Raw genomic sequence first — 25319 nt, 5'->3', positions numbered from 1 at the left:
GCAAATCGAGAGCTGCATGGTGGTAGCAGCAGTCGGTAAAACTTGAAGCAGCGAACGATAGCAGCAGCCTGAGAAGAGTTGGTAGAGAGCAAAGATACAGTGATATCTCGGGCAGACTATCAGACAGTGGTTATTTCATGGGTTCAAAGGATCCCCTGGGTTAGTAAGAGCTTTATAAGGGTAGCTTCTAGTTGAGAGAGATTGTATATATGGATTAAGAGTGTGAGGATCTCCTCTTGTACTTGTTCCTTTCTCATAATGAAGCTTTGCATGCCCCGTGGAAGTAAGTTTGGGACTGATCCATGTAATTGAGGTAAACTTTCCTCAATCAGCACGTATATTTGGTAGCCGAAAGTGGCTGATGTATTGACAACAATTATGAGAGTCAATAAGGAGGATCGACTGATGCCTGATTAGTAAGATTAAATAGATCTAACCACCCAGCCTGCTGATTGAGGGTGATCTAGCTTGATGCGGGTCTACTCAGGTGCGAAGCCCCTGTGCCTAGTGGATAAAGACTAATAAACCCACTTCCCAATGGGCATTTGCCTTTTGAAAAGTTGGTTAGGGGCTACAGTCCTAACAAGCATTGGTGAGAAAGTTGAGGAGAAGATCAGGGCATTGATCTTGTTATCACCACTTCCTCCTTCTTTCGAGTCCTTGATGACTGCTCTTCTAGTAGAAAAGATCACCATCAAGATAAAAAGGTAACTTCTGTACTTCTCGAGAATGAGGTTCTCAGGCGGAAGAATTGGGCTTCATGTTAAGGCGGTCACTCAACCCTGGCGGTGACTAGAGGATGCGATTGTGGAAGATGAAGCGATAGGGATCATGACATGGGCAGTCCAAGTCCAAGATGAGAGATTATAGTAAGATCAGATGCTACCGATGTGATGAGTTGGGCTATCATGTCAGAGATTACCCTCAACTCAAGAATCGGACGATAGCTACTATGGCAGTGACTAGTAGCGACATTGAGATCATCGATGCGCTTATGGTCTCAGGTGATATATCTACTTCTTTTCAATAGTGGATTTTAAACTATGCTTATTCCTGTCATGTCTGTTGCAGAAAGGAGCTATTTAAGTTTTTGAAGAGCAGTGAGGGCACTGTTTGCTTGTCGGATGGATCAAGCTGTGCGATCAAGGACATCGAAATGGTCAGCATGGAGACACATGATAGAGTAGTGAGGAAGTTGGGTGAGGTTTGATACATATCCAGCTTCAAAAAAAATCTAATTTTCTTGAGCAGATTGGATTCGATCGACTATAGGTGGAGAGCTAATGGAAGAATTCTGAAGGTCATACATAGCAATAAGATTGTGATGAAGGAGAAGCAGTATGGAGGACACTACTTCTTAGCAGGGAGCTCAGTACGAGGTGGAGCTTCAAGAATAGATGGATCGAGCATGAGATTGGAGACTCGAAAGGATGAGAGGTGATGTCGCAAGGTAAAGATCGTATTACCGCAGGAGACTATCCTGAGCAGATCTCAAGTTAGAGAGCACACAGCATATGACGGAGATGGGATCGAGTGGTCTGGCTCGACTCCCATGTTTATCCATCCATAAGTAGCAAGTATTTGCCCCAAGGTATGGGAGTGAGAGATGAGCTCTCAGAGTCATTGTAGAGGTCGAATATCAGGTCAAGATGGAGATTGTTGAGAAAAATATCTCAAGATTCGATCCATAATAAGCCTAAGAATGAGATCCAAGATGATGAATGAAATCCAACAAGCCTAAGAATAGTCCAAACGAAGTCCAAACAGAGGAGATATGTGCGATAGAAGGCCAGCACAGAGACTAGCATGGCCCACAGGGTGGCAGAGGCCAACGACAGTGTAGCCAGGTCCGACGAACGTGCGGGCGCATGCAGGAGAGCATGGCCCAGCATGCTAGTGGGCCCAATGTGGGTGAGCATGTGGGCATGGCCCAGCATGGGTGTGTGCGAGCAGGGCCAAGCACGGGGCCGACCGTGAGCACGGGTGCATGTCCTGCTTTCTCATACGGTCCATGCATGGCCGTGGATCGAGAGCATTTCCTGCTCCATTTCTTGTGGTCCACGGTGGATCGGTGGTATTTTCGATCCGTTTCTTGTAGTTCATAAGAGACTTCTATAGATTGGGTGGCCTATTGCACGATCGACGGCTGATTATGGCTTGTGGTCATGATCTGAAGGCTAGGGACACTGTTTGATGAGATCAGAAGTCCTAAGACGTGCAGGATACAAGCTGGATGTGAGTTTGGGGCTATAAACAATCCTATGGCAAATCGAGAGTTGCGTGGTGGTAGTAGCAGTCAGCAGAACCTAAAGCAGTAGATGGCAGCAGGTAGCAGCAGCCTGAGAAGAGTCGGCAGACAGCAAAGATACAGGGATATCTCAGGTAGACTGTTAGATAGTGGTTATTTCAGAGGTTCAGAGAATCTTCTGGATTCTAGTGAGAGTTTTGTAAGGGTAGCTTCTAGTTGAGAGAGATTGTGTATAAAGGTTGAGAGTATGAGGATCTCCTCTTGTACTTGTTTCTTTCTCATAGTGAAGCTTTGCATGCCCCATAGAGGTAAGACTTGGGTTGATCCATGTACTTGACTTTTTTCTCGTCTTGTATTTATTTTTTTTTCTTTCTTTTTCTTGCTGATCGAGTGCAATGTGAGTGGTATCGAAAAGATCCTATGATGGTGGTGTCCTGACCAGACATCCCCAATATGGCAGTAATTTACTAACTACTGCCATATCATACTTATAGTAGTGGTCAGATATAACTGCTACCATATTTCTATCTATGGCAGTGGTTATCACCAACCTTTGTCATAGATTAGACCTACGGTAGTGGTTACCGATAATCGCTGTCCTAGATTTACCTACGATAGCGGTTATCAATAATCGCTGCCGTAGGTCCATCCTATGGTTGATTGTGATAGTCCCACATCAGTTGTGAAGAAATAATGACTATATATAATGACTTAAGTAGTCAACTAGCAATAGCATGGGCTTGAGCATTTGCGATCTCTCTCTACCCAAGTCCCGCTGTTGTCGTCTGTGTAGCCGTCGCCTTCCCGATGGGCCCGACCACCGCCCATCCCCTCCCACCGACTGCAACCGGTCGCTTCCTCCCGTGAATCGTCCACTGTCTGTTATCTACCGATCATTTGATCGATGAAAGGCTACGGTAGCGGTTTGGCAACTGCTGCCATAGTATCTATAAAAGTAGTTCGTATAACCCTATCGTAGCTTAGCTATGTAGCAGTTGAACAACCGTTGCCATAACTGTACAGCAGTGGTTGGACAACCACTGCCATAGTCTCTATGGCAACCGTTGTAAAATCACTATCATACTTTTCTATGGCAGTGATTGATACAACCACTATCTATCCCAAAAAATTCTACCATAGGCCTATGGAGATGGCCATAGTGGCAGCAGTTATCTAACTACTGCTGTAGGCTATGACAATAATTTTTTGGCTACAGCAGTGGTTTTCAGCTACTGCCATAGTCCTATTTTGTAGTAGTATTGACATGTCAATTAAATTCAACCATCTATCAGACATAAAATTCTTGTGTGTGATCCTATAGGTGCTATTCTATCGAGTAATGAGATATATTATGATCTTCATCAACAATATTATTGAAACTCCTTTCAATGGATTGGAATTCACTCAATATGAATTATTGACCATCAAAATAATTCTCATGAGTCTCACAATCCACTAATAACATCTAGCAACATGTGGTGGCATTTCAGAAGAATGGAATAGATGAACCTCTAGATATAATTACCATATGATTCAGTCCTTCTATCGTAAGTCCTGATAAGATAGAGGTTATAAAATTTCTCATCAAAACCCATCATTTGTCATATGTCAAATCTATTCAACTCGAGTTCCTGATATGAAAATAATAAAAAAAAATTTTCATTATTCATACTGCTCTAGCTAAGGTCTTACAAACTCAATCTCATAAATCACATAGAACTATCTTCCTTATCTATCAAAGATGATAGATTCTATCTAGATCCACACTCTACCCCTACCATGAACCTACTACAGCCAACATGAACTGCAAGGAGCCATATGACTAAGAGATCAAGTGTATGTGCAGTCAAACTATAACAATCTCATTGTGAATAGTTGAGATACCGTAGATCAAAGGACTAGTCATACTACTGTAGCTCAAGTAAGTGCTGACAAGTGAGAACACATCCAAGTGATACTTGTTGTATTGGTCATACTCGGTATCTTTATTCTCTAACAACCATCTGTATTCTTGCTTTAGTATCTCCACACTATAGACTTGAGACTCATCTATTTAAAAGAAAAGTGATCATACACCAATCTATCTGGATCAATCACTATCTCCATGATGATCCATCGATTGGAAGTATTTAGAAATTAATCATCAATGACATATGCCTCAAATTCTTAATTTTTGAGAATATATATCATCATCTTATTAATTCTTTGGACGATTCATGGATACATGTATAACATGAATGGAATAAATAAGCCGATTTCATTAATAATGAAAATATCAAATACAAAATTATATTTTAGAGTAAATATATGTGTCAGCCTAATGGCTCTAGGGCATACATCTAACAACTCCCACATAATCACCATATTATAAAACTAGGGGATTAGAAACTTGTGAATACAAGTGATCTTCTCTTCTTCTATCCTTCAATTTGAAGACATTTGGGTTGTGAGATAAATTCCTTTCAATTGTAAATAGACTTCTAGAAGCAAAACAACATCAAAATCTTATCGTTCAACTAACATATTGGAGGAGGATGACCTAGATCAAGGAAAGGAGCTCGGGGCATATTGCTCTAGCCAAAGAACGACCTCAGGGACATTGATCACATGCTTCCAAAATATAAGTTATTGATTTATTTTATGATAGCCATTCGATTACTTACACTAGTAGTGTGTTATAGCCATTAGGTTAGTTTTCATACTTTTTAGGGTTCTAAGGATGTTAAACATACTTGCCATAAGCCTTTGTTTATATGATTTTTCATGGGTTGGCCATTAATAGAACCTTGTTAGCCTTTCATGTCAGCTTTTCATATACTCATTGTTAGGACTTCCTTTACACACATTTGATAGCACATAGGAGTATGATCGTTTTCATAAAATGGCAACCAAAACTAACATGTGGTATGAGAGAATAGAACACAAGTTTGGTAACTATTTTGGACCCATATATTCCAAACTAAGTTTCACTCAAATCAAGCCACCACATGTTTGGAGGTTGCCATGGTTGTATAGAGCATTATGAGACCTTTTCAACAACTAGTTGCATGCTTCACCAAAAAAAAAAAAAAAAACAACTGGTTGCATGCCCAATTTGGCCAAGAAATAAAGGAGAGATAAGGTTCAAAAAATTAGTAGACATTAATGAAATCTTTGTGGTCTTTATTAGGGGTTGTCTCATTCTATGCTAGGGAGAACCCTCCCCATCCATTTGTCCCTCGTTTGCCATCAGCATCATCACCATGAAACCGTGCTCAAAGATCGTGATGAATAACAACCGATGTAGTGATGTTGACCCATGGAAGGTTTTTTTTTTTAATAAGATGGAGAACTCATATAAGACGAGTATGAATGCAACCAAAATAATCAAAAAAAGAATATCCCAGAAGGACAAAGGCAAAATAGATGCATCAGTCCAAGTAATCCCTCATAAGTACTGGACAACATAGTTGGCTATCTAATCCATAGCACTGTTCGCCTCGCGATAGGCATATTTGATGTCTATAAGGACACTATCTAGAAGAGTCCTCCAAATGTCATAGATAAGCGGATGCTCAGAATGAGTCCCAACCCATCTCCATAACCGACCCACCATCGCGGTAGAGTCCCCTCAATGACCAACTGATCAGCCCTCAGGACCTACCTCGCAAGCAGAGTGTCCTCCAGGTCACTCTCAGCTCTGCCGCCGGCACTATGCTCTCATAAAGGTGGATCCCACCAGCCCCAATAAATCTAGAGTCTGGGCTGTGAATTACAAATCCTACTCCATCACTACTACCAACGACGTTGTCGTCAATGTTGATCTTAAGAAAACTCAGGGGTAGGGGCTCCAGGTGATGAAGACATGATGAGCCGCTATGTAAGCATGAGGGAAGTCTCGGACGTCCCAACTTGCCGATGTCAAACTATTAGAAGACAAGTCAGTGATTGGTATTGCCTCGATCAGAGCCCTCTCTAAGACTAACCACATTGGCTACCACCTCACCTCGACAATGTTGCAATTCCAAGCCAACCAGATATGGTAAATGATGTAGCTTGCCCAAGTGCCAGAAAGTCTATAGGCCTCAGTCCCCATGCTGCATTATAACATCTCCAAAAAAACCTATGTGGACACCGTAGACCGGAGCTACATAGCAAAGGATGTAGACAACTACCATACATACATAGCTCTTGGATAGAGAAAGAGAGCATGCTCTACCATCTCCTCATCTTGACCACAATCGGGGTAGGAGGATGGAATGCCCATCCCCCATGCCCTAAGGAACGTCTTGGTGGGGAGACGGCTCTAGGCTATCTTCTAGAGAAGCAGGCTCATCCTAGGGTAGACTCTAAGTCTCCAGACCCAAGCACCATTCATCCTCATTATTGGCTCACTCTTGTAGAGGTCATACAACTTCCTATCCATCACTCTCGCTATGTAGGAAGATCGACAAACCCTGGTATCTGGGCTACCATAAATAGGAATAGCATAGGACAAAACTGGTCAGCCAGTTGATCTCCAAAGTAATGTAACACTAGCTCCCAGTCCTAGCCTCACCCCTCCACCTATAGAAGGTCCCAGACATGCATCGAGCCACCAATCTCTATGTTGATAAAGGTTGGCCAATGGCACAATGGGAGGTCAACCATCCATAGATCCTAAATGATATCTACCCAGGGTCTGTCCCCCACCTATGAGGTAGTCTGGGTTAATATCTCAAGGGTGCGAGAGTAGATCTCTCTCCATACGAAGGAGCAATGTCAGAGAGAATAAATGTCATCCCTAGTGGTCCAAGATCCATACCTTACCTATATTAGAGTACTCCAAAAACTCCTGGAGTAAAAATCTCATGGTATGTCGGGCAATCAATGCCTCACACGAACCATCAGGGACTGAATACCAAGTCCCCCTCACTAATCAACTGGCAAATAACCTCCCATGCCAAGAGGTGAAGTCCACCCCCTCCATGGTGCAAGCCCCATAGGAAGTTCTTAAAGAGCCACTCAAGGTTCTAAAGAGAGGACCTTGGCATGATTGTGTTGGACAATAGGTATAGAGATAGAAGCGAGAATCGACCTGATCAAAGTCACCTTAGCCATTATAGATAAGGCTCTAGTTTGATCACCTTAGCCATTATAGATAAGGCCCTAGCCTGCCAACTGTCAAGACACTCCTGGATTGCCACTCCATATCCAGGCATTCTGTCTGCCTCAATCACCATCCAATCATAGGCACCCATAGATAGTGCAAAGTCCCAGTTTGCTTGGAGATGCCTCGAGTCACCCCGATAGCCTGCCTCTGATGAGCACTAGTCTTCAGACTAAAGTGCACTGCTGACTTGAAGAGATTTATCTTTTGATCGAAGGTGTTATGGTACTCATCTAGAATCCTTTGAAAGGTCATTATATTTCGAGAAGAAGCCCATCCTACCAGGAGACAGTCATTTGCAAAAAGTAAGTACGAGATCAGCTAGGCCCCTAGGGCTGGCATGTAAGGGTCCAACACCTATCTTATGGTCACAGCTCACATAGCACAAGAAAGAGTATCAGCACAAATAATGAATAGGTATGAAAATAAGAGACAACCTTGGTGAAGGCCTACGAAGGAGTAGGAGAACTCTGTTGGGGTGCCATTGATTAGGATGTAGAAAGATGAGGGATGGACGCACCTCATGATCCAACTAATCTAGCAATTTTGAAACCCGAAGCTTGCCAAGGCTTGGTGAAGGAAGTCCCAATACATCAGATCATAAGCTCTCCATATCAAGCATGATAGCCATGAGGCAATGATGAGTCAGAGCTCTCTACAAGTCATACATGAACTCCTGGGCAATCAGTATATTGTTGGAGATGCTGTGACCACCTATAAAGGTATCCTGCTTCAGACTGATCAATCAAGAAAGTATAGGCTTCATCCTATCCACCAAAATCTTTGCACATGCCTTATATAGGGTAGTGCAAAGGCTGATAGGTCTAAAGTGACCTGACTCTAAGGCATCCTACTTCGGCACTAGAACAATGAAGGTCCACTTCCAAGTTGCAAGCATCACAGCCATGGTAAAGAACTGCTGCATCATCTCCACCACCTCATCCTGGATAATAGCCCAATACCATCTGAAGAAGAGAGTAGAAAAGCTGTCTGCCTTAGGAGTTTTGTCCCCAGCCAAAAGTTTGAGCTTTATGAATCTTTGTTCCCAACTTCTCTGCATTAAAACATGAGATCGGTCTATGTATTCCACAATAGACAAATTATCAACTCCTAAAAGACTTGAAAATTTAGGGACTTAATATCCCTTATGCAATTCATAAAACTTGTCAAACCATTCCAGTAAATCTTTCTATTAATGGCCTTATTAATTACCAGCCTATATGCAACTTAAATGGTCTCTTATCAATTTAATAAGTTTAGCTAAATTTTGTGAAATCTTGTCTTAATTAAGTAGGTAATTCATATTCTTAGTGAGATGCTGGACATGCAGGTTTGTCATCTTTTAGTTCAATGGATTCCAATATATATTGTAAGCACCATACTCGGTATATGGATTTGGTGGAATCAAGACCCATTATGGCACTTAGCCCACAGTCCATGGATTCTAGTGCATATATGTATACCGCCTATGGAATAAAAGTTTGCCCCACAAGCATACTACATAGGCCAACATTAATTCTCCATCCATTCATCCTTGGGTTACCATATCCAAGGTCCGATCTAAATTCCATGGGTGGCCTAGGATTAACCGAGGAATCCATAACTCCTTAATTGACTACACCCTACCCCCTACTCCCTACCATTGGTCAGTGGGTGAAATCATTGATTATCTTGACCCATAGATTTTGAGGATTCTCTGATGCAAGCCCTAGCTTTACCGTTGTCACAATTCATAGATTTCTAAAGTTCCAACTCCTCCAATATTCTAATACTCCAATATTGCAAGTTCAAATTAATTTATCTAGAAGCTATGGTGGGCTAGGATCTCACAATTGAAAGGGTTGAAGGCTATCATTATTAATGGAGGTAATGCAGGAATTTTGCTATCAAGTGCAAGGTCGCACCAAACCAAACTAGGGGTTGGTATGTTCATTATGTTTATACTACATCTCAACAATCTAACTAGTGGCCATAAGTAAGCACCATGTGGGTCAAGTTTGATAAAATCAGAGCAGGTGGGAATCACATACTCTTGGTAAGACTAAGTAGAGTTTGGCTAAGAAGTCACATTAGGAATGGAAACCAAGACCGAACAACTAGAATTTGATGATAATATGGGTAAGCAAATCAAAAGATCAAGTCTTGCCCATGAAAAGATGACGGCAGAAGATCGAGATGACCATACTAGCCCCAGATTTTCAAGAACAAAAGATTATATCATAGGCCAAATGGGGGAACATGGTCAATATAGGCTACTTCAAGATAAGCCAAATATTGATAAGGAATGATTTTTGGTATAATATTTGTGGAATGATCATGGTTATATACATGCATAGTAAAAGAATAGTTGGCAATAGATATTAAAAACATCAAGAGTCGAGACCAAATATAGAAAGCAACTATAAAATGGATAGTTAATACTAAAGGTAAAAAGTACATTGCATTATTTGTAGATGGTTTTCTATCATAATTGCAATCTAATATTTATAAGTACTCTTAACCAGTAAGATAGGTGCTAATACTTAGTTTTGAATGCTCATCCTCGCTATTGTCTACCATATGGACCACTATTGCCAAAGTAGTGCTTCTTTTCTTTTTATGTCATTGGTAATGGAAAGTTGGAAACTACTATAAATTTTGAACACTTGTCTTTACATGTGCTACATGGACCACTATTGCCATACTTGGTGGGTATTATCACCTTCCTCTTACATCATGTATAGTGGAAAGATGAATGTCATTATTTATTTTGGACACTTATCCTCTGTATTGCATGCCACATGGACCATTATTCCCACCTATGGTAGGTAACATGACCGCTTATCCCATATTACAAGTAGTGGTAACAATTGGCTAGCTACTATCCTAAGAATCTACTCTATTAAGACCTCATCCTAAGCTAATAATTCTTATCTTATCGGTATACATCCAAGTTGCTCGACCTGCATCTTTGGTGTATCTTCTTGTACCCTTAGCAATACCGACTTGCATCTTTAGTGTATCAATTTGTACTCTTGACATATGACTCTGCACTCTTAGTGAATCAACCTACACCTTTGATACACAGATGTAGACCCTTAGAGAACCAAAAACATAATTTATGGTATATAGGTGATGACATAGTATATAGATAATAACCTAGCATATGGATAATGATGTGGTATATAGATAATGACGTATCACTTAGTGATCGGATATTTTTGGACAAAAAATTTTAATATGACATATGTTATGTGCCACATCATCATCTAGATACCATGTCATTACTTGTATACTTTGTTATCACCCATATGCCACACCATCAAAATAAAAATTTTCATATATTATTCCCATCACAGTCATATGCTAATAGTAGTGCCAGAAAGAAAAAGAATGCCACATCATCACCAATAGGTCACATAATCACCGGTTAATGCTAGCAGGGATTTTTGGTGAGAGAGTGGCCAGAATTGGAGGGAAGAATAGCATTAAAACAGTGGTAAAATAGTAGAGATCAAATTTGAGCTTTTTGAAGTTTAAATACTTACTAAAAATCAGGCCTAAACTTGGAGAACTAAAAGCAACTTTTACCTATGATTTTTTGAATGCCCATTGATATCTCCTTTGCTTGATGACATAGCATAAAAGGCAAAAGAGAATCGATAATGGGCGCCGCCCCCAAGTTTTTTCTAAGGCACAACCATTCTTGCTTGTGGGTACATCAGATATCCCCTCAAAAGAGTTCTATAAAGATCCACTACCCAAAATGTGAAGATCTTTACCTTCCAAGATGTAAATACCGGGGCAGTGTCCTTTTATCTGTTGCCTCATTTGGCTTCTGCTTATATTGTGTTGGATAATTCCGTTTAGATATCATACAAAATTTTGTGGAACCTTACTCATTATGATCCTTTTATTGACTGTGATTGTTTTTATTATAGGAGAAGACAAGTTTATCTAGGTTTTACTGCATGATCAAACAATCAATTAACTTTATGATGAAAATGCGCATAATACCAACTTCTAATGTATTGTAGTTCATGTTGCAGGCTTTCATGCATTTTATTAAATTAGTTGTGCTTATTATGAAAAAGTCATGTTTTTATATTCTTGACATCATTTCTTGGACCCTCCGCCAAAAGAAAATAAGGATGACACTATCATTGGAAAATCTAAAATGTTTATGAGGAGAGATTCTTGTCTTCAAGAGCAATTTTCTGTTACATTTTCTGATGAGGAATATGATGGCGCATGTCAATGATGGGCAATTTCACTTATAGGCAAGTTTCTTGGAAATGGTTTGCCCCTCGGTTTAACTATGAAAGAAATGAAACTCTATTGGAAAGTCTAAAGAATTCAGTATTATTCAACCTTTTGGAAGTCACTTGATTTTCCATCGTGATGAAAAAAAGGATCATCATTGGGCCCTAGGCAGCTGCTACTTAGGTTCTTTCCTTGGAATGTTGGTGACCAAATTTCCAAGTAGGGGTGATTTAATCACCAAAGCTTCATTGTAGATGCGGCTGCCAGACCTTTATGTTGAGCAATGGGATCAACGCATGCTCATGAAAATTGCAGCAGGAGCAAGAAAACTTCTGTATATTGACAACCAAACGGCGGAGGTTTTAGAGGAGGAGACGTCGAGGCAAGCGTGCAAGTCAATCTCACAAAACCTTCATGGCCAGGCGTTGTTTGCCTAAGGGAAGAAGACTAGTCAAAAATTTCAATATAAAAAAATATAACCGTCGTTTGCTCCTTATATACGGGGTTTGGCCATGTCGAAGAGTAGCGCAAAAATATTGCTAGGTTGCCTAATGTCCGTTCAGAGCAAGCCAAAGGTCTCAAGATCCCTAGAAACTCAGTAGTTAGAGCAGACGATGTACTGCCAAACTTGTTTGGGCCGAAATGTGCGGACAAAGGACTAACATTGGGCTATTTGGACACATGTTCTACATTAGCCATGAGGGTCAAGTTGCCCAAGAGTACTAGATGACCACCATTGGTATTTAGAGGCTATGGTATTTAGAGGAAAATAATGGTTCCCATGGTGGATTTTTTCCCCTAAGATAGCCATTTATTTATGCCACTAGTGAGGTTTATTCATATTTTCATGAGATTGGAAATGGGGACCCATCGAGTTTATGGATGCATCGTGCGTGGATTAAGAACACTCGCTCGAAATTTTGTTCTATGTGAGCTTCAATATATTTTTACATCATCTTTCACTGAATGAGAATTGAATTCACTGAATCATATAAAATATATACAGTATTTTAAAAGGCATCTATACAGCATAAGCTTCCAACCTTACCAAAATGAAAGAATAGAACTACAAAGATTGACACGGAGTTTAGAGTGTCGATGTTGCATCAGATAGGCGGATTGTCTGATCGGGCAGCTGGCTCGCGAAAGGGTTCCCAGAAGCATCCACATCAATCACAACGGTGTCACCAGGCTTGTAATCTCCAGCCAGAATCGCCTCACTAATGACATCTTCAATGAAACGGGTCACAGCTCTTCTCAATGGCCGCGCGCCGTAGCTTTTGTCATACCCTCGTTGGCAAACCAAATCCATGACTGCATCAGACACTTCTAGACCAATCCCAAGGGACAAGAGCCTGCCCTTCACTTCTCCTAACATTATATTCAGAATCTCCAGCATCTGAAAGAGGAAGATAGAAGTATGAAGACCATGTACCAACTCATAGATGCTAACTTGATACTTTTAACACCAATGCGATAGTACCAGACGTTTGAAAAGCATGATCCTCGAAGGTTACTTGAGAACTTAGTGTGCAAATGATAATGCAGATAATCTAAACTCATGCTAGCTACAAGAATGATGGTTCACCAAGGAAGATAAAAGACCAAGTTTCAGGGACTGTTGGAGGAAAATGAACCGGGAGAAACAAGAAAACAGAACAAACCTGAGTTTTCTCGAGGGGACGGAATACGACCACCTCATCTATTCTATTAAGTAACTCAGGCCGGAAATATGCCTTTAACTCCTCCATTACTAGTGCTTTCATTGCAGCATACGAGCTTGACTCCTGGTCTTCTGCAATCATAAAACCAATGCTCCGCCTACCCTTCGATATTGCCGTAGACCCCACATTAGACGTCATGATAATCAATGCATTTTTGAATGAAACCCTCCGCCCCTGTTGAACAAGAAGATATAGAAGTTGCTAGAGATTCAAACTCAAAAAAGCTCCAGATGGAAATAAAGGATCTATCTTTGCCAACATGCTCATATAATTTTCCTCATCCTTTTCACAAAAAAAATATTGCCGTGTATAAATTACAAAACAAAGACGGAAAGGGATGGGAGAGGGGTTGGAATTCAAATAGCAATAGCCAATTTATAGGTCAGCAAGATATCAAAATTAATATTTGTTCCTCTCATGCAAACTTAAAGTAGTCACAAACAAATGTAGCCCTAAATAGGAATGCTTGTTGGAATATGACTTGTAGAGACAACACCAAATAGCCAGAACAAGGCTTGAAGGTTAGGGGCACACGTCTATGTTATGGTTCCTCTCATGCACAGAAAGAAAGAGTCAGGATTCATAAAGCCAATCCCAAGTACTTGGGGACAAGGCTACGGTTACAGTTTCTTTCATACACAGACACAGAGGCACATTCGAAAAACTGTCCATGAACATTCTCAAAATAATAAAAAGAAACAACAGACAACCTGTAAGAACTAGAATATCACATTGATAAAATTAGAGAAACAACCGAGCCATCCATGATACGGCCTGAGAAATGTATTCTGGCAGACCAAAAGATAGTACAGGGGAAAAGACTGCAATCTAAATTTCTTTTACTAGTACAGCCAAGTTTTCTTGCTGAGTTATGAGGCCTTATGGATAGAACCTATCAATTTAGAAAAATAATAGCTCAGTTCAAATATGAGGGTGGGCCTTGGCACAATGTAAGGTTGCTGCATTGTGACCTGGATGTCAGGTTCGAAATATTAAAACAATCTGTCCGCATGCAAGGATAAGACAGCATACGTCTGGCCCTCCCCCAGACCATGCAATGGTGAGAGCCTTCTGCACTTATTCGATATCAACTCTAGGAGCTCTAGAAACAATAAAGGAAAAAGGAACGGACAGATGCATTCAATGTAGAACTGAATCAGCAGACAATTTTATGTAATAAAGCTTAAGCCAATCTGCAAATGCATCAAACAGGAAATATATTTTGGTCCATCAGAATACACATGCAGGCTCTTTTATATCAAATACTTAGCCAGAAGGATCAATTGGTAAACACTTTCATTTATTACAAGACAAGATGAATTAAGAACAATTCTGTATCCCAGTAAATTAATTTAATTTTCTCCAGTTCTTTTAATTTTGGAGTGAGAGAATAACTGATCTTTCCATGACAACAATGTTGGATGTTGAAATCGAGAACATCATTGATACCATATCAAAACCAAAAACTTTAATGCATTGATGTAAAATGGAATTGTCAATGCATGCTGCATCATGTGAGATATTATGCAACATTCATCTAATGCTATCATGTTTAACAGTTTGTCTAGCAACAATTTTGTGCAACGTGTTGTATAACCATAAAGTTCCTCGTGTTATAAAAACACCATTGGAAAACTTAACAGACCTAAACAAGCTGATGCATGGCGTAACAAATAAAAATTGGCTAGCACCATGTCAATTACTATGATAGCAATTGCATAAATGGATTAATATGACTTAATCCATCTTCTCACTCATTACAAATACTAACCTGAGAATCCGTGAGGTGGCCATCTTCAAATACTTGGAGGAGGATATTGAATATATCAGGGTGAGCTTTCTCTATTTCATCAAGCAATATCACTGTGAAAGGTCTTCTCCTAACTGCTTCAGTCAGAGTACCACCCTCTCCATAACCAATGTACCCCGGAGGAGATCCTATTAGCTTGCTTACAGTGTGCCTCTCCATGTATTCACTCATATCCAGTCGCAGCATAGCTGTCTCCTGTCATATCAAAACAAGGAAGCTATTACAGCATCACTTGCACAGTAGCAGAAATTTCAATTAACAATGAGCAGTTGCATGAAAGATCACGGAGAAAAGGAAAGTCACTAGTCAATAGCACGGGACACCTAAGAAATATGGTAATGAATGCTTAAAATCAATTGAACTCAATATATGCAAAGCAGGAGTGGAAATATTTGCCAATGGAAGATTTAATGTGGAATCTCAATATTGCCACTATGAACATTTAAGCAGATCAAGGGATCATGGTCATCTTGAAAGCAAGATCGAAGCACCATCTTTCAACTTTATTCTAAAAAGTAGAATACTGAATCCAATTAAGTTATCGAACTATTCATTAAATCCATTTCAGATAATGGCATAATTACAAAAAATTAACGGACGCCACCAAGATTGTTTGGGGAAGAAAGAACATAGTGAAACTTGACAAGGTTGTCAATTTTTCTTTATCTTATTCGTGCTGCTGCTACCAATATGTTTTATGAACTGAAAGTCTGAAAAAGCTGCATTCATATGTTACATAAAGAGCAGTAAGCCCACGCATAGCACATTCGAATTCATTATGCACAGTACATATGCATGTATGCACCTGTGCTGTGCACGCATGTGTGTGTGTGTGTGTGTGTGAGAGAGAGAGAGAGAGAGAGAGAGAGAGATGCGCATGAACGAGCATTCCGCATAAGCAATACACATTATTGGTAGGAGAAATAAGGTTATTTGAGTTAAGACCTAGGATCCTATCCAACTCTTGAAGGGAAGTGACAGACGTTCAAAATGATTTACTATGATCTCCCTCACCCTTTCCCCTCGTATGCACTAGCCATTTTTTGCTGTCAGATAACAGTCCAACAGCCAATTTAGCATGGTTGCATAAGTCATGCTAGGTAAAGACTCCAGTTACTATCTTTCCTAACCATCTGTTACTTTGGCTACTGCCTGTAGGATGGTATTCGAAAACCAGTGGGGAGGAGTGATTGCAATCCTGAGTCACACTTGAGGCTGGAAACATCCCTGAGAGTCCCTCGTATAATATCAGAAAAGGGAGAAAATTACCGATCCAAAGTAGCTTGCTGCTAAAGCTCTTGTGAGCTCAGTTTTACCAACTCCAGTTGGGCCACAGAAGAGCATTGCAGCAATGGGTCTATCAGGATCTTTCAGGCCAACACGTGACCTCTTCACAGCTCGAGAAATGGCAATGACAGCATCATCTTGGCCAATTACACGTTTTCTAAGCTCCTCATTTAAGCCGATTAGAAGCTTTTTTTCATCTGCAGTGAGCTGCTGAACTGGGATTCCTGACCACAGGGAAGCAACTTGGGCTATTTCCTCTGGTCCAACAACCGCCGGTCTGCATACAAGCAAAATCCACACAAAAGAACAGGTTTTAAACTAGCACAGAAGGTGATGGATATCTAATTCATAACAAAAGAATGAAATATCTCACTCATCATCGAATGTTGATGGGAGAGATGAATCTGAGACCATCCTGATCTCACCCGCTCCTTCAGCATCAACACAACCCTCTGTGCTGCTGCTCTCATCCAGAGAATATTTCAGCTTATTTGCAGCTACCTAAGTATAAAACAGAAACATAATGTAGTTAGCCTGATATGGATCACAAGAATGAATAGACATCAGCATCGAAGAAACCAGTACCACTTCATACATTGCTTGGACAGCTCTTATCTCTTGCCAGCACTCATCTGCTGACTTTGAGAGTATAGAAACTTGCTCTTCCTTCTTCTTTTTGAATGCATCCATACGAGCTCTGCTGCCAGCTTCATCCATCAGATCTATTGCTTTATCAGGAAGATACCTATCAGGAATATATCTAGATGATAGATATACTGCAGCATTTATGGCTTCCAAACTGAATCTGCACTTATGAAAAATTTCATATCTCTTGCGTAGACCGAGTAATATCTTCACAGCATCCTCCTATAAGATAATGAAAGGAAGAATGATTGACAATTAAACCACAGAGAAAAGATTGCTGTCTTGGACGATCTGCAGCAGCAAGAGCCCCAACATTACCTGGCTAGGTTCATTTATGAACACTGGCTGAAAACGGCGAGCTAAAGCCTTATCCTTCTCAAAATGTGTCCTATGTTCATCTACAGTCGTAGATGCAATGCACTGGCCATGCTCAGATAATTAGTATAATGGACATTGATAATGATAAACAAAATTTTATATACATTTAAAAGAAATATTGGAAGATCACCAACAAATACAGGTGAAATCCAGGAAAGCATGGTATAGAATATTTATACAATCCAGTGTAGATTTATTAAGTCAGGAGTGATAGACTATTTTTGTAAGGTTGTTACCAGAGGATACTGAAAAGTAAGTGGCACAAAAATGTATGAAAAAGCTAGTGCAATTCATTAGATGAGCTGTTACTTGGTACAGCTTAGATGAATACAGAACTAAAGTTTCTATCTTTTCAATTATTTTTCATGAAATACAGATTTCTAGACTTCCCAGTCTTCAGGTGCTTAATCCAATATTAGAGACACCCTACGAGGAGCAGATGGCTATAAAATCTGCAGCAGATGTTAGCTGCTGTGTGTGTAAAAGACTTCAAAATCCTAACCCATAAACATGATCGCTGACATGACAGCATGGCAAAATGAATACAATTAGATAACCTCAGATATTTGCCATCATACCTCAAGCTGCACCTCATAACATAAATAAACAACAGATGTTACCTAAGTAGTGGAAAGTTTTGAAACACAGGTTTTTTTATATAATTTTGCAGGAAACTAAGTCAAAGTTTCCAACATCTCAATGTTAATTTCAAACAACATGTTGGACAAGTCAAAAGGAGCCTTGGGCAAAATGTAGGATTATGCAAGTCACACAAGCCTCCTCCACAACTTGATTTCCATATTTCAAAAAAAATGTTGAAACAAGTGTAATGTTCCAAAATTACTTTGAGCACTAAGAGCATCAAAGAAATATGGAGATAGACTGTCTGAGTAATCAATCCACTAACAACCAATAAGGCAAAAAAACAAATTAATAATAGCTGGCTCCTATGTCAAATAAGAATGCAAAGTACACCATATTTTTAGTACTCTTGAGCAGTCCTTGCCATATTTTAGACCCTTGAGCAGTTCTTTGTCTTCCAACCCTTGTTCTGTTCTTCTCAGTTTCCCACATAAGCATCTAAGCTTAAAGCCTTAATATTGCATGGGTACAGAATTCATTGGTGTAGCGAAAAATCTTGAATTTCTCTGTTAAATTTCCATTAATATTGCATTGAGCATTTAATATTACAGACTTGAAGGAACAAAGAGATTTGATCCAGAAGGTTTGCCATTAAGCATTGTATCAAACTAGTGGTTTCTTCAACTTGGACCGAATGAGGCTCTCAAAAATTATATTATTCCATGATTTCAAATCAATGTGAAATTGTGAATATAGTTTTATGCCTGTGCAAGGATTTTTTAACTCAGATAAGAGCATTACCTGCAATTCACCTCTACCAAGGGCAGGCTTCAACAAGTTAGCAATATCAAGACCTGACCCCTTGTTTCCCCTCCCAACTATCCCAGATCCAATAAGTGTATGAACTTCATCAACAAACAAAATAACATCACCTGCATATGTTTTCAACTTATTAGAAATGACAAAAAAACATGGCACAAACAGACTCGAATTCCAAAGTAGCTTTGCCCATTAACCTGCTTTCCGCACTTCACTTATCAAACTAGTAACTCGAGCTTCTAATTCACCCCTCTCCTTTGCACCCGCCATTAATAAACCAACATCAAGTGACATTATGCGTTTTTCCTGCAATAAGAACAATCACAAAGAAGTTACTCTAGATAATATAAGAAAAGAAGAAACATATATCACTAACAAAGCATGAAAACATACCACAAGAAAAATGGGGATATCTCCTTTGGCAATGCGAAGAGCCAATCCTTCAGCGATTGCCGTTTTCCCAACACCAGGTTCACCCAAAAGAATCGGGTTGTTCTTTGTTCTTCGGCATAGGATTTGAACAATTCTTTGAACCTCTATATCTCGTCCAATTACAGGATCAATAAGCCCTTCACTTGCTCGAGCAGTTAGATCCACACAGAATTGATCTAATACACTTTTATCTGTAATTGGAGATCAATTGGAATAAATCAGTCTAAACAAGATATTAGGTATCATAAGACTATAAATCTGAAGCACTCGAACAGGACCACCAACCTTTCATCTTGTCAGAGGACCTTACAACTGCAGCCTTTCCAGCAGGAGATTTTTCCTTCATTTTATGAGTTGATGCCAATGGTTCTCTACCATCCTTAGCAAGTTCCCCTTGAAGCCTAGAAAGTGCCACTGATGCTAAGTGGTTGAGGTCCGCTCCCAAGCTGCAGCCATTGTCAGCTAATTAAACTACCAGTTTCAGTTTAGGGAAGTAAATGCTAAAATATCACAATATACTGAAGGCACTGAGCAGTTCACATGATATTGTAATAAACATATTTCAAAGTTTTGCCTTATTAGAGAATTCAATGACAGACATGGGAACAGTACTTTAATCATTCGTCATCTAGGGGCTGTCTTACCTGGACCATTGGGTTTAATCAGAGTAACCCCATTTGATATTGGAAGGATGTGATAGTTAGATATAGACCCATGTCCCACGAGAAAATGTTATTTGATATTAGAAGGATGTGACGGTTAGACATAAACCCACATCCCACAAATGTACTCAAGTCCATCTAGCATGTAACTTGGTCTAGAACAAACCATAAAGTTCCCTAGCAATATGCTTGAAATGCATTACTAAGTCAAAATGTCTATACCACAAGTCTAACATGCATACAATGTAGTGATGTTTATGCTCATGCATGCACTACCAGAAGTAGTCCAAATATAGAAGTTAAAGGTGCATATCTGAAATATGGACAGATCAAGCAAATATTTGCTTCAAGGTTTAAGTGCTTGAGTTGAAAATAAAGGTGTCACATGATGACCATGGCAAGGACAGAAAATTTGACACACTCTATAGGTTAGACATTTAAAATATCTCTGTTTTGCTGAATCCTTTTCCTCTCAGATGATGTACAAACTTGTTTAACACACATATACATGCATATACTGTCACAGATTCACTATATGCAGACAACTTGGGCTTACAAGTTATGGTTAAACAAGAGGGGCCATTGCTTGGCACAAATAAAGTCTTGGCAGGCGAATAAAGTTTAGTTCACTTTATATTAAAAGATTTTGGACCAAAACTGGATCAAACCAGAGAAATAAAACTTTAAAAGTTAAAAGTAAGGGGAAAGAACAGAATATGATATACTAATATCATGCTAATTATAGAAATATGAATTAGTTATTATAAGAAAATTTATAGCACATTCTGCATAACCTGTATCCCTGCAAACATATATGTATTCTCAGCTAATAACTTATGTAAATTATGTATTGTAAGTAATGGTACTTATTTAAGACTTTGATTTATTTCATTCTTGTAAGATGCAAGTGCTTTCATTTAACAAGACCGGTCTCCAACGACTGAAGCAGATCTCTCATTTCATGTAGTTTTAGCACTCCACTTTTATTTCCCCGAATAATTATGTTAAAAGTTTCCTCACAGCCTAATTTCAACAATAGATACTTTGCAGATTATTTAGCTCACCGATACAATTTTTTTTTTAATTTCAAGATAAACTCAACAGACATCAATCGAGATAATAAAGAATTGTCTGTCCTGCAAAAGTCAGTGCTCGAAAATAAAATAAAATAAAAGCAACATAAGTTTCTCCCAAGATACATAACATCACCTAGGAGAGTACGAACAGACCCGTGCTGAAGCAAAGCAAGGGTTGGAGGAGGCAATCAGAATCAACGAACCACTGGGGAGCAGTTTTACCTTTTGAGCACCTGGCCGGCGCTGCCATCGTCGACGGTAAAGAGACCAATGGCGATGTGCTCGGGGGCGATGAAATTGCAGCCCATGTTTCTGGAGAACTCGACGGCAGCCTCGAACACGCGCTTGGTGCTGATGGAGAAGGGCACGTCAGTGGCCGACCGGGAGGTGGAGGGATCGCCGCCGCCGGTCGTCTCGGTCCAGATGGACCGGACGGCCTCTCTGGCGCGGTCGATGGTGATACCGGAACCGAGGAAGCCGTCGGGAGAGCGGTCCTCGGCAACGAGGCCGAGGAGGAGGTGCTGGGTGAAGACCATGCCCCCCCAAGGGCGCGGGCCTCCCTCTGCGAGAAGACGACGGCTTTGATGGCCCTCTCCGTGAAGCGCTCGAAGACGGCCGACACGGGCCGCCTGGGGCGCCGCCGGGAGGTAAAGGAGGGGAGGGCGGCGGGGGAGCGGCGGAGGGGGAGGAGGGCAGTGCTGCCGCGAAAATCGAGTGAGGCTCTGGACGGGGCGGTGGCGGGGGGGACAAAGATCGGGGCGGCGCGGTGGAGGGTGAAGGAGGGGCTGTGGCCGGGGGGGCGGCAGCGGGCGGAGAGAGGGGAGGGATCCATGGAATGGACGGAGAAGATGGAAGGAGAGCAGGAGCAGGAGCACGCCTCCATTCGGGTGGGGCTCTCGATCTGTCCGTCTAGGTCTAGTCGAAAAAATTGAGGGCAAGAGCCGGGATGAGAGAGAGGAGGAGGGATCGGAGATATTTTACTTTCCTTTTACCTGCTTTTTCTCTTTTCCGCTGCTTTTTTAGAGGCAGGGCTGTCCCACTAGATGGAGTTCTGGGGCTATAAATAAATTGGGAGCTGGGGAAGGCTGGCTCCGTTTGACAAACGTGGAGTGGGCGGAGAAGAAAGGAAGAAGCGGAGGTGTGGGAGATGGATGCTTGGAATTATATGGGGGAAGGGGAAATAAAGGAAGGAAGAAAGAGTGGGCCACTCGGACGGTCGGAAGGAAGGAATTAGATCGGGATCGCGGAGAGCCAGGGATTGTCTTTCTTCCGCTCCAATTCGACGATCGGCGACTCGTGCACGCTTAGAATCTGTGATGGGGCCCACCATCAGACGGTTGGTTCATGAGCGTCCGATGGCATCTAGTCGGCTGGCTCGCGCACTATGGCGGATGATAGATGAACGTACCGCTCACGCTACGGGATCATGGCAGGTCCAGTCATACGCGGCGTGCGATGATGGGAAGTAAACCTTGAGAAGGAAGCGGCACGTGGAAACGAAGTGGGAAGGAGGGAGGAGGACGAGGCGTGGGAAGCTCCAAAATGCACATCACATTAAACAGTGGTAAAGTCGGACACGAAACGGGAGAGGGCGAGAAGCGGTTGGCATGGGAAGAGCGGAGACGGGGAAAGGGACGGGGGTAGACCAGGAAAGAAAAGAAAAGCGTGGGCTGTCGTCCGTCTCCTTTGTCGATTTGACTGTTCACTGCGGCCAGCTCCGTGGCATGTTTTCACACCCAAATCGGCATATTTTCCTCTACTTCTCCTTTCGCAGCGTCGTGTAGTTAGCTACGGTTGGTAGTCAAACGTGTCCATTACGGTGTTCAGTCTCGCGTGTTCTACAAGAAGTGATCTACCGTTATTGGTGTATGGGACCTTCGGCTTGTAGGTCAACGAATGTCATATAGATCGATTTGGAGTATATTTCAGAATGCCATAGCTTATAATTGAAAAGCAATTTTTGATAAAAATTATATTTTAAAATTAAAAATTATTTTGGGGTTGTTGCTGCAAGTATTCGAATTGATGTGGTGGTCTCCTACCGATCAGAACATTCGGACTACTTCTTGAAAATCTGAAAAGAAAGTATATGCTCATTGAAAATTTTGCTACGGAAGATCTTTCAATGCTTAAGTTAGCGAGAACTTGAGAATAGTAGTATTGGGATAATTCTATCACCCCCGATTTTGACTATAAATCAGCTTCGTAAACACAGCATGCCAACTGACAATCAGTTGACCGACGTACAGTCGACTATTTTCAACCATCAATGGACAACCACGACAACTCAGTTAATAACCGATCGATGCTCATTCGGATTTTTACGACTACCGATATATAGTTGACTTACCTTCCCACAATCACATGATGTCGGAATGTGCGGAACCTACATATCTAACCGTTATAAATGGTTATCAACTACATGTCACGATCATTAGTGGACATAAATAGCCCATTAACTCTATGATTATAGTCCGATTATTTAGTACCATAAAAAGCGAGACCACGTGCTCAACGATTACATCTGAATCATCTATAAAAAGGAGGTAAATGAATAACATTGGTAAGACAATTCTGAGCTGAGACTCTGCTATTCAAAATTCTCATTTGCTATTCATCACTCTCCACTGACTTAAGTATCAGAGGATCCCGCCGAACATAACTCTGGTCAGTATGGACTTCTTTTGTAGGTGCTCTTCTCCGACGACGGGCGCAACAGAGAATTGACTGCAACAGATTGACGCGTCAGATAGGGGGCAAAGGATACAAGCAACCATATCAAAAATCAGAGCTCAACATTCAATAGGATCAGCGAGACAGTCTTGCCATCGGGAAGATGTTCCTCTCCTACCTTCATTTGCAGAGCCCAGCTCTTCACGTCTGTGGTTACTACAGATGCACAAATTGCTATATTAATGCAACAAATGAAGGTATTAACGGAGGTGGTCCAAAGCTCCAACAGCAACAAATACAACAGCAGCAGCAGCCGTCGGTGGAGGAGCCGGTGGCTCATTCAGTGCTATCTAGGCATAGCCGCCGTCCACCACGGTGTTCACCTTCCTCATCTCTAGAATGGCGACCATCTTGACACTCTCATCGAGACGGACAACTGCATTCTCGGCACTCTCATCGTGCCGCTCATTCTTCACGACGTTCTCCTTTTCCTTCCCACGTACATAGTATCAAAAAAGAAAAAAAGGCCGCATACACCTTCTGCTTCTCCATCCTTAAATTCTTCAGGGGGTTCTACTTTCGGATTGTCCCGACAATGGCGGCTTGATGACTACGAACGCAAGTTCAAAGAGATCGACCGCCAGCTTATCCGACTTCAAGTGGAAGGTTGAAAATCTTCTAGTGACTATGATTTCCACACTGCCCAACCTCTCTCTCAGTATATCCTGGATGAACTAATTTCGTCTCAATTCAAGATGCCACAGATAGAGCCATACGACAGCTCCACCGATTCGATCGATCATTTGGAGAGCTATAAGGCTCTCATGATGATTTATGGGACAACCGATGTCCTCTTATGCATCGAATTTTCGATAACTATTTGGATGGCTACTCGAGCATGATATTTCGGGCTTCAGTCGGGGAGCATCAACTCTTTTGAGCAGCTCGAGCATTCTTTTGTAGTCTATTTCAGCATCAGTCGAAAAGTACCATGGACATCAGACAGTCTCTTCTCCATTAAGCAAGATGTTGAGAGATTTTGTGGCTCATTTCAATGCGACCACACTTGAGGTCAGGGATCTCAATGAAGATATGGCCATATCGACCATGAAGAGAGGTATGAGGGGATCTAAATTCTCTTATTCTTTAGATAAAACTTTTTTTCAGATCTATGCTGAACTTTTGGAGCATGCGTATAAATATATTCGCACGAACGAAGGCACTTCTGACTGGCACCAAATAGACAGAAGAGGTCAGAAAAAGAAGTAGAAGAAAAGTGGAGCTCCGATCAAATCAAATAGGCCGACTACCAATAAGCAAGCTTCACCTCGACGACGGAGTCCAAAGCTAAATAGTTATGGCAGATATGACTCCTATACTTCTCTTTCTGCTCTCCGTGTGCAGATTTTGATGGAGACAAAGGAGAAGAGTATCTTCAACATCCTCCACCAATAAAAGCATCATTGAGGAGCCATGATAGAAAGAAATACTGTCGATTCCATCGTGATCATGAACATGATACCGAATAGTGTATCCAACTCAGGGATGAGATAGAGGTTTTAATTCGATGAGGCTACCTTGAAAAATTTTGATGCGATCATCCAACTCAACTT

At 41.1% G+C, this 25319-nt stretch overlaps 1 protein-coding gene across 1 annotated transcript; it reads right to left on the bottom strand.

Annotated features, from left to right (window-relative positions):
* Positions 1 to 12575: 12575 nt before the first annotated feature.
* On the bottom strand, positions 12576 to 22164 carry LOC105060334 (chaperone protein ClpD2, chloroplastic). The gene is given in 13 exon segments (XM_010943997.4): positions 12576 to 13017; positions 13283 to 13516; positions 15114 to 15347; positions 16422 to 16716; positions 16813 to 16940; positions 17025 to 17306; positions 17403 to 17504; positions 18846 to 18976; positions 19061 to 19169; positions 19257 to 19486; positions 19581 to 19741; positions 21256 to 21574; positions 21577 to 22164. Coding segments are annotated over 13 exon segments (2877 nt in total). The 5' UTR covers positions 21917 to 22164; the 3' UTR covers positions 12576 to 12705.
* Positions 22165 to 25319: the final 3155 nt, after the last annotated feature.

The sequence above is a fragment of the Elaeis guineensis genome, chromosome 1, assembly GCF_000442705.2.
Source record: "Elaeis guineensis isolate ETL-2024a chromosome 1, EG11, whole genome shotgun sequence".
NCBI lineage: Eukaryota > Viridiplantae > Streptophyta > Magnoliopsida > Arecales > Arecaceae > Elaeis > Elaeis guineensis.
This window is presented reverse-complemented; position numbering and strand designations above follow the sequence as displayed.